The sequence below is a fragment of the Aulonocara stuartgranti genome (genome assembly GCF_965226115.1).
Source record: "Aulonocara stuartgranti genome assembly, chromosome: 6".
Classification (NCBI taxonomy): Eukaryota; Metazoa; Chordata; class Actinopteri; order Cichliformes; family Cichlidae; genus Aulonocara; species Aulonocara stuartgranti.
Window position 1 is genome coordinate 10,728,697 of NC_138944.1, and position 10,447 is coordinate 10,739,143.

The 10,447-nt window shown below is 37.7% G+C and overlaps 1 protein-coding gene across 1 annotated transcript; it reads right to left on the reverse strand.

The window, feature by feature from the left end:
• Positions 1-2,319: 2,319 nt before the first annotated feature.
• LOC309708474 (polymeric immunoglobulin receptor-like) lies at positions 2,320-8,130 on the reverse strand. The gene is made up of 8 exons (XM_082536566.1): positions 8,030-8,130; positions 7,496-7,822; positions 6,635-6,955; positions 6,208-6,507; positions 5,595-5,654; positions 5,238-5,339; positions 5,073-5,149; positions 2,320-3,501 (listed from the first exon to the last, which is right to left on the reverse strand). Exons 1-8 carry the CDS (start codon positions 8,064-8,066, stop codon positions 3,337-3,339), a joined length of 1,389 nt encoding a protein of 462 aa, XP_082392692.1. The 5' UTR covers positions 8,067-8,130; the 3' UTR covers positions 2,320-3,336.
• Positions 8,131-10,447: the final 2,317 nt, after the last annotated feature.

The following is a 10,447-nucleotide window of genomic DNA, read 5'->3' on the forward strand; positions in this document are numbered from 1 at the left end:
CCCTCCAGCGGAGACAGGAGGCTGAACGGGCCCCTCGGACCCTCCAGCGGAGACAGGAGGCTGAACGGGCCCCTCGGACCCTCCAGCGGAGACAGGAGGCTGAAGCAGTCCCTCGGACCCTCCAGCGGAGGCAGATTGCTGGACAGATGACAGAGGAGAGGAGTGACGATGGCGTCGCTTCCTTCTAGATGAGGGAACTGAAACTGGCGGAGATACGGAGACCTCCTCCTCATCCGACCACATGGCCGCCAGGAAAAAGGCAGGCGAATGGGCAGGCGAACAAGGTCCTGGCTGGTGTGAGGAAGGAGAGGCAGTCTGAGGTAGCGACGAGGCAGGTGGTGAGTGTGTGTTGTCCTGGGGCGGCGGTGAAGAAGTGGAAGTGAAGGTAGAGAGAGCAAGCTCGCCAGCCCTGACTTGCTCCCTCCAGGCAGCTATGGAGCTGCCCAGCACAGTGTCCATAGAAAACTGAGTAAGCCGAGGGTTGCTCCGAATGATGGCATCCACAGCACTTAGCCCAACTGCCATGGTCCTCAAATCATTGGCCTGAGCAATGCGGTCAAGGAGCCTAATCATCCGCTCCATCTCAGCATCGAATCCAAAAGCTGAAGAGTCTGCAGGGTCCATGTTCTGGTCGCGATCTTCTGTTAGGTGAGGCTGTGTGCAGTCAGGAATAGGACCCAAGGTGCAGACTCCGGAGACAGACGTGAACTCAAAAAGGCTTTAATGCTGAACGCAACATGACATAACTAGAAAAACTCAAAATAAACTTACACCGGTGGACAGGCAAAACACACAGCAAAATAAACGGTAGATCGCGACACGGACACAGAGAAACACAGGGCTTAAATACACAGAGGGAGCAATCAGGGAATGAGTAACAGGAGGGAAACACAGCTGGGACAAATCAGAACTGACGAGACCAAAGAAGCGTAAACTGAACACACTGAGAAAAGACAGAGACCTTCAAAGTAAAACAGGAAACACATAACACAGACTGAACAAAGACACAGCCTCACATGTAGGCACTACAGAGGGAACAGAGACGTGGGACCAGGGCAGACACAAACACTGAGTGGACACGGGGATATAGGAACTAAGGATACACATAGACGCGAACTAGACAAGGGGATGCAGGTGATAGGGGAGACAGAGCAACTAAAGAAGACAGAGACATAAACCATGAGACAGAACTCAAAGAAACCAAAAAACTAGAAAATATAAATAATATCATACACTCAAAAACCCTGGGTCAACGACCCAGGCATCCTAACAGAACTGAAACTAAAATCACTCGATAAACAGGCCCCTTGAGTTTTATATCTTACTATCAATGTTGCATTCACATAAAAGAAGCACAGCAAACATGCATTTTATTCTCTGTTAATTATGTTAATGGTTCAGAAGCAACAGTCTTAGAACTTAAACTAACACCACCACAATGCTACTTTATCCAACCAGTAGCCAAACCAGAAAACTAAAACTGCTGAATTTGCCCAAGGGCCTCCTGGGACCTGGTGTCCACATATGCGGACATCACGTTTTGGATTATCTAGACCAAAATACAAATTAACCTCTACAAGGGCATGATATCCACTTACGAGGAGAGTATACTACCACTGTTCTATTGAAATTTAAAACGAATGTCCTCATATGTGGATCTCATTTTTCTCAGAAACAAAAATCCCCCCCCCCAAAAATCAGGTAATTCTTTGTTTTTACTTTCATCAGGTCCCAATCAGCCCAAATAGCAAAGAAAAATTAAAAATGCATGGCATGAAAGAGTTCGGGTCTCAGGAGGTTAAAAAGCTGGGTCCTTGAAAAGTTGGTCTAATTTCACAAGAAATGTCAATTATTAGAACAATTATCAAAAAAAGTTTTTTAGTTAAATTTGGTCAGTAAACCAAGAATTTCTACAGTCACAGTTCTAAAAACTCCCCATATATTTGGTAAAGCAGCTAACTAGTTCTGTCAGATAATGCTAATGGAGCAACTATCATCCTTCTTGGTTTAAGCTTGGTAGTGCAGCTGATAACGCCCATGTATGCCAACATTTTCTTAAATGTTCCCTGTTCTCTTGTCATATTGTGCTTTGGAATTGTATTTTCCTTCTATTGTAATGCAATGAGCACAAATTAAAACAGATTTGTTCATAGAAAACCTTTAGCTGATTTTCTCTTTAAGCAACTGGGTGACATATCCAGATCCAGCGTGAGAAGTGTGTTGTTATTTTTATATTTAAAAGTTTCCTTTGCAATATGCTTACCACTACAGTCACTTCCAATTTTCACAGAAAGATTCATCACAAAAGAGGAACAACAGTCATGTTTTTCTGTCGTCTTTATTTCTGTCTGTCTGGAAAGTCCAAAATGGTCCCCTGGAAAAGCAAATCTAATCATTTCAAATACCGTCATAATTGTTCACTTTATGCCCATAACCAATTATTTGGTGCCACATCATTAGTGAAAAGTAAAAAGAAGTTATAATATTAAATATAGCACTTATTTTTAAAAATTACAATAAAATGAAAGGCAAGAATTAAAGTTTTGCAAGAAACATACCTGTATCCAATCTTTATACCTATTAACAAGTGATGCAAACTGCACTCTTGTAAAATACTGCAGTAAAATTACTGGTGCTGTAACCACAGGGTCACTGTGACACACTAACCAGTGACAATGAAAGTGAGACTTTTTGATGGAAGTTGAGTTTTTTTTAATCTCCTCAGAAGAAAATTAAAGTTGAAGGTTTCATTCAAGTGGCACCAAACTCTCTAGAAGTGAGAAAAAAAGTTTCCTACATAGAAGAATAAGAAAAACAAAAAATATATAAATACATCATCATAAATTTAAGCAATACAATACTGCGGTTATCTCACTTAGTACTGTGGTTGTACTACCAAATTTAAACCAAGCATTACCAAAAATATACGTCGGTTAATAGAAGCACTCCACGGGGGAAACCTGCCACATTTGTGCTGCTATTAGATGGTTACGTGACACATGTTGATGAATAATGTTTACTTTTGTCTGCAAAATTGAATCCAGTAACTGCTTGTGTCAGAAATCTTCAATTGAAACCAATGGGGGGGAAAAAGTATCATAAAATGAAAAAAGCAATGATTACATTTAATTTTTGGTTGGTTTCTCACAGTTTCAGAAGCACAGTCCACATCATGCTGTCAACAGCAAGCAATACCTTAACCTGAACAGGTTTAGTGTGCTAAGGCAGTGAAAACAGCAAAAGAATGAAAAACAAAGGAACATTTATTAAGTGCAAGCCCTGGTGAACAAAACACTTTGAATCTGTTTTTGAATGTACGCACAGATGTAATTAGTCTCATCTTCTATTGGCTTTATGGAAATCTTCATTACAGTAGATTTCTTCAGATTGTGTGCAGTTTTCATAGTCTGGTTCATCTTCACCTGCATCATGATAGTCGTTACAGGCACTCTTGGAGGTCTGCTTCTCTGAATACCTCACAACTTCATCGTTTCCATAAATCTATTCAGAAACCAATGGAAAACACATGATGGTGTTATGGAAACATTTTATAAAGCAAACATTAAAAAACAACATTTTTTTCTGGCACCACTTTCAAACTAAGATTGTCTTATGATCTGATTTCACCACTAATGAGTAAAACCACATCTATCCAGACTCACAATATGAAGAATTATAATAAGAGATGTGTATAAAATACATTATGTTTGACCAACAATTACATTCTGATAGAACACTAAAGGCAAATAATGTTTCAAATATTGCTGCAGATAAATTCCATAGTTTACTGAAGTTTTAGGGTGAAAAGAAGTTAAAAAGTCTAAAACTGGATGCTTCCCACATGTTCTCAGCTCAACATCATAGAAAGTATAAAGCTGCAGCTCTCTTAAGTGTAGCCTGTGGACCAGAGTCTGCATCAAAAACATTTCATGCTACCCCCAAATACCTCAATGAGACAATCCACTACTATAAATTTTTTTAGTCGGCGGTTAATTTCACACTGTCGAACTGCAGAACCAGCAAAGGGACTACTTCTCTTTTTTCTCTTATGTTTTCAAATCTTAACTGATTATTTCTTCCTTAAACCGTGCTTGTTGTTGTGATAACTAATTCAAATCAGTTGTAATCCCCACAATTTCAAGATGAGCATCAAGTTTTGTCATCAAATCACTGTCACACCTGTTGCAATTATGGTGATTTTAAATGTGATTACTTAATTATTTGATCCTATATTAGTGTTGAACATTATTAGTGTTTGAATTCTTGAGTTAAATGTAAACATGTTTTTTGTGGTCACACAGACATTTAAGTTTAATATTTTGATCAAATCCTAAATTATTGCTTATGTTCATCCTTAAGTTCAAACTCTTGTTTTGTAGAATCTTTCTCCAGGGATCTCAGTGATATCATGCTCAGAACAGTAAGGGTTATAAGGCATAGTTATCAATGCCTGCAAACCTCTTGCTCTCCAAGTGAAATTGCTTAAAAGAATTTGAATTGCAATTTTGGTGATCTGTGACCTTTACTAAACGCCAACACTGTCACATGACAAGACTGAAGCCGTGCTATAGGCTCCATGAAGCTGTGCATAGCAGTAGCAGTGCTTTCATCTAGTGTCAAACTGATGTTTGACATAATTCTGCTCTGTTAAATTATAAAAACTCATAAACGATGAAATGTTTATGATGTGGGATGCCTTGTAATTCCCTTACAGTTACAGTTATGTTGTTACTTGCATTACAAAGGTTCTTCAGTTATATGCTCTTCCTGCTCACTCGTGCTACAATCAGCTGATTTCAGTTCATATGCAGGAGGAGGAGGACATAGTAGGGCTGTACAGCTTTGGAGAAGTGGAGATTCGAACATTACTTTTATTTTTATTGGAAAAAAACAAACAAAAACGAGAGTGTGAACCAATGTCCAAAGAAAAACTTTGAATGACCTTCAGAAAGCCTTGAGAACTTTTTAAAAAATTACATGAAAGTCTTTTGCAAAGTACTGTATTGAACACAGCTAAGAATAAAATCAGTTAGTTGTGGTATAGTGAGACTTGTTGTCTGCTGTTGTCTTACGCCATTTTCTGCTGCACCCATTACTTCCTCTAAACCTCCTGTCTTTGATGTATTTCTGTTCACGACAGCTTCATTACCTGAACACACACAGCATAAAACGTGGTTATGCTCTTTTCGCATGTACATTTCATGAAATTTGTGCATGTCTATGAATCCAGAATATACCTTTTATTTTCTGACATTTGCACTTATAAACTATAAGCACAAGGACACATATAAGTACCAGCAGCAGGGCGGGCACAGCGTAAACCACATATTGTCCTGCATCTGAAAAACAGAAACCAAAACAGAAACAGTAAAAAAAACATCCTCAAACATTATCCTTTGTGATAATGTTTCTTTTTATTGATATTTGCTGTTGGCCACGGGTGCACACACTCTGTTTTGCCATGAAACTATAACTAGTTCCAAAAAGTATCCATAGCTTATGGAGAGGTAAAATATTTGATCTCACAACACTGATCAACAGCACTATAGACTAAAAGATGCATACTGTATATACCGTACCCTTCATAAGTTTACCTGAAATTTGTGCTGGTGTTTCCACTGTGGAAGCTCCATTGCCAGTGTGCTGCTGAAAGACTGTTGGAGAAACAAGGCTCTTAGCAACTTTTTTAAAAAAATAAAGGAAGGAGTAGAACTCTAGCAGTCAGTTAAGTCTTTCTGAAAGTATTCACTGAGCTAAAGTTAGACTTTAACTAATTTAAACAGTAAAACACCCTGTTATAGGTGCATGTTTTTCTCATTCGAGAATTGAATGAATTGAATCATCATTGAATCATCATATATATATTTTCATTTTCGGTAATATTTCATTAGAAAATAGAATAATTAGTTAGAATAATATTATGTTTATGTATAATAATAATGTTTTAGCTTTTAGCTTGGAGAACTAAGTACACAATCAGAGGTACTTCTGCGAGGCTGGAAGAGGCTGTGTCTATATTTAAGCCACCAAAAAAGTGTAAGTAAGCAGCGGTAAATGAGATTTTCCGTAGTCCTAGTTTTACACGAGTATCCTCAGTCATCACGCTACAAATGACACAATGACATGACACACTGACACAATGGTCTGAGAATAGGGTGTAACTTACAGCTCTAACCATGTTATTTCATGCACAAGTATTCGTCTCACCGACTGAAAGCTGAATCCTGGTGTAGTTTCCATGGCTCCACTGAGAGTCTGACCCACACCAGTATGTCCCAGTATCATCTGCTTGTATCTTAGTGATCATCACTGAGAAAGAGCTGGAAGAACCATTATCTTCTATTGCAAATCTACTTTGACTTGTCACCATGTCTGTGCATTTGTTGCGATGGTCTCCCTTACAGAGAAACTTCCTGTTATCCCGATGTTGTGGAGGATAGGGACACTGAAAAATTAGTGGATGTCCTACAGTACCATTTATTTGAGTTGACTTGACACAGCACCACTCTGTCAGATGGAAAGACAAAATTGTGAAATCACAAACTATTCAGCTTTCCTAAAAAGTGTTTTGCAGAAAACTGTACTGTAGGCTGTCTTTCAGTTGGTGTAAAGTGATATTACTATGACCTCTCACCTTTGACTTTCAGCTCAACAGCAGAGAAAACATCCAGGTCCGAGTTTCTTTGGACACCACAGAGGTATGATCCTGAATCACTTTTGACCAAACTGTTAATGTTTACTGTGAATGTTCCTGACACTTTGTCATCATCAAGTGTGAATCGTCCATTTGATTTGGTGTCAGAGGTGATCAGTGCCTGCTGCAGACATGTGGAGGGCTGGTTTCCTCTGCAGATGTACTTCAGGCTGTTCTGATACTGAGACTCATACGGACAACTGACAGACTCAGAGTATCCCTCATAACTTTGAACTTTGGTCACAGTGTCACAGCAGCTGTCTGTCAAAAATATAAACAGTGTCAAATGACATGTTAGAGTCGCAGAAGAGCAGCATGACATTTTTATATTCAGGTTCTTGTGGGTTTTTTCTTGCTTCACATGCATTTGTGCTTTCAGATAGGCATTGATGTCTATTGAGAGTTTACCGCCCACAAGCTCGAGATTACCACAATAATTTTCAGCGGAAATAAATGATCAAGGCTGCTCTTTTTTTTCACCATCATGTGGTTAGGTGACATATAAAATTATTATAAATAATATATAATATAAATATAATAAATATATAAATATAATATATATATATATATATATATATATATATATATATATATATATATATATATATATATATTAATAACATTTAAAATCATTTTAATGTTAATGTATCATTAATGTATTATGTTAATATGTTTTAACATGTGGTAATACATGTTAATGTATTATTTGTTGATTAAAAGGATTAGGTCCTGATACATTAGATTAGACAAGATCAGACAGACAAGGACGGACAGACAGATTAAGCTGAGGGGATTATTTACCTCGTACTAATTTAAGCTTGACTTCAGTGTAGATATCTTTTCCAGTTCTGGTCACTCCACACCAGTATTTCCCAGCATCGGCAGAATGAAGATCAGAGATGGTCGTTGTGAAGATTCGTGCTGTTTTGTCATCATGGATCCTGTATTTGTTTTTCCTTGATTCCGATGTTGTAACAAGAACATCACTGTCACCACAGTTGTTCTTACACAGGTACTTCTCATAAGACTCGTAACCCTCATCATAGGAACAGGAAACTTTAACTATACTCCCCACATATCCAGTCACATGGATCACCCCTACTGCACTGGTCACACACCTCAGAGCAACTGTAAAATCATGAAAATATAGTTAAAAAAAAATACATATAATTATTTATTTTGTCAGAGCAAGAGTCATGTATAACATTCCCGAGCCTAATGAAAGCTGTTTTTCTGACCTTAACTACAAAAGAAAAAAGATTTAATGCATATAAATCTAAATCTTAAATTTGTACTCTTCATCTGTTTACTTTTGTAGCTATTTAGACAACTTACTGCAGATGGTGAACAGCAGGTTACGAAGGATCCACATCTTTGCTTTGTTTCGTAGAAACAGAAAGCTGACAGGAAACGTACTGAAAATGGGACACCCACAGTTTGAGCTACTACATGTCATTGGCAGTACTGAAGCTTTCACTTCTGCATTGAGATACAAATGTTTTTCAACTCGTGCTCATTTGCCTTTTTTTTTAACCCCTGGAGAGTCTTAGGGTCGATTTGTGGCTCTAAGACCGATAGTGTATGCATTTTTCTAAGACCCTCCAGGGGTTAATGTAGAAATTTTTCGACATTCTTTAATGTAATTCAAAGTGATTAGACTGGTACTAGAAAATGACTTCTGTCTGATGAATTGCGGGAACATTGTGCCTTTGAACTAAAACAGTTCAGCTGACAAATTTAACACTTAGAATAGAATTTTATTTTCCTGCCACTGAGGGGCAGTACAACCTAATATCATAATAAGAAGGTTCATGTACAACAGGACCATGACTGATTAATATTCCCTGATTAATACTGATTAATAATTTTACATTGTGTTAAAATAGCTCCGGATTTATATTGTTTGCAGGATTTGTTTACAAGACTTTGAATAGTTTTTCATTTTTGTGATTTCCAGTGCAAATCAATTTGGGTCATCATCATTAACACTCTAACCATATGGTATTAGAATATTTATTTATTATTTATTATCATTCTCAAACATCTTGATAATTTGATGATAAAAGGTCATTTTTAACTGATATGCATCAAAAACATTTACTTCTTTTTCCAGAAGTATTCCTTCTTTCCTTTTTCATTTCGTTTTTGTCTTTCTTTTAACAAATATCATCCAAAATGTTAATAGTTAATAATAGTAATAGTTAGAAGTTAATAATTAGATCATCCTTTTCTCAAAAATTTTGTCAAGATCACTGCGGAACACAGTCGCAGAAACACAAAAAAAGAATTTCAGTAAATGTCACGCTGCATCTACTTTTGTTTACTACTAAAGATGTTTTTTTCCCATTCTATATTTAAAGATTAAGTGCATCAGTCTCTAAAGACACACACACACACACACACACACACACACACACACACACACACACACACACACACACACACACAGCCTTCTCCTTCAGAAACCAGACATACTTACAACCTAAAATATTGCGCCACCATGTAAAAAGCACTGACCCCACCCTGACCAGTGCATTATAAAATGCCACTGGTAGTATACAGTATGTGGGTGGAAGCATACATGTGTATTTTCCCTGAGCTCAGCCATTCCCTGGACTCCAGCTGACCGCTCAGCTGTGCCCCTTGCATACTGTAGCACAAACTGTTTCCATATCTCACACACTCTCACAGTTAAAGGTTAGCATTAAGACCCCCATGCAGAAGGATAAGTGTGTCCCGAATTAGCGAGGATGCCAAGGCAAGCTGGACCATTGCCAAGATGGGTTGCCAGGGGGTATTGAGTGTTTGCTATTGTGGGTTGGGTTTCTGCAGTGTAGCCTGTGTGCATGTTGGCAGTGCGCAGGGCGCGTGTGTTGTGGTCTTCTCAAACTACAACCCAAGACAAGCACACCTATGCAACACACACAGAACCTTAGTATGTTAAGATGTTCTGCACTGTTATATAGAGCTGACCCTCTCAGGTCTCTATCTTTAGCTTTAATGGTATGTGTTGATGCCTCTCTATATGTCTCTACATGTTAACTGAAAGTAAATAACAGAAATTAACCTTGTTTTATAGATTAAACAAAAAGATGAGAAAAATTAGCATTCGTACAGAGGAAAAAGTTCGGAAACCTTGCCCAGTAATAAATAATAATGAAATAACTTGTCTTTACCTTACAATATAAAGTGCCTTAAGTTAACCGTTGTTACAATTTCTGAGGTAAAATGATTTTGCTGTAACATGACAGAATGTGGAACAAGTGAAACGCTGTGAGTACTTTGCAGATGGAATGTACATCTTATGAAATAATCCCATTATTTTAAAAATGATATTAGTATTCAGTTCCTCATAGTTTTTCACTCAGATCCATCCTCACTTATGACAAATAGCACTTACAGCACACATCGTATATTAGCTGCATGTTAAGCTAGCCATCGATGACAACTTCAACTCTGTGTCCTTGTACTTAGTTTTTGATCAGTTAAGAAGTCCAGTTCTGGTCGTGTTTTTCTTCTAGTTTCTCAGCAGTTGTTGAACAGATGCATAAAGACTGGAATATTTAAAGGTCACGCTGTACAAATTTTAACCCACAATTGTTTCCATTAAACCTGAATAATCCAGTCTTTAAAATTTACTATCTGTACACACCATCAAAGGTCAGATTATCTCAGCCTTCAGTGTTGAACATTCTTTGTTTCATGTAGCTCTTGTGAATCATCCAACTTTCTAAAACTGCAGTATAAAGTTGC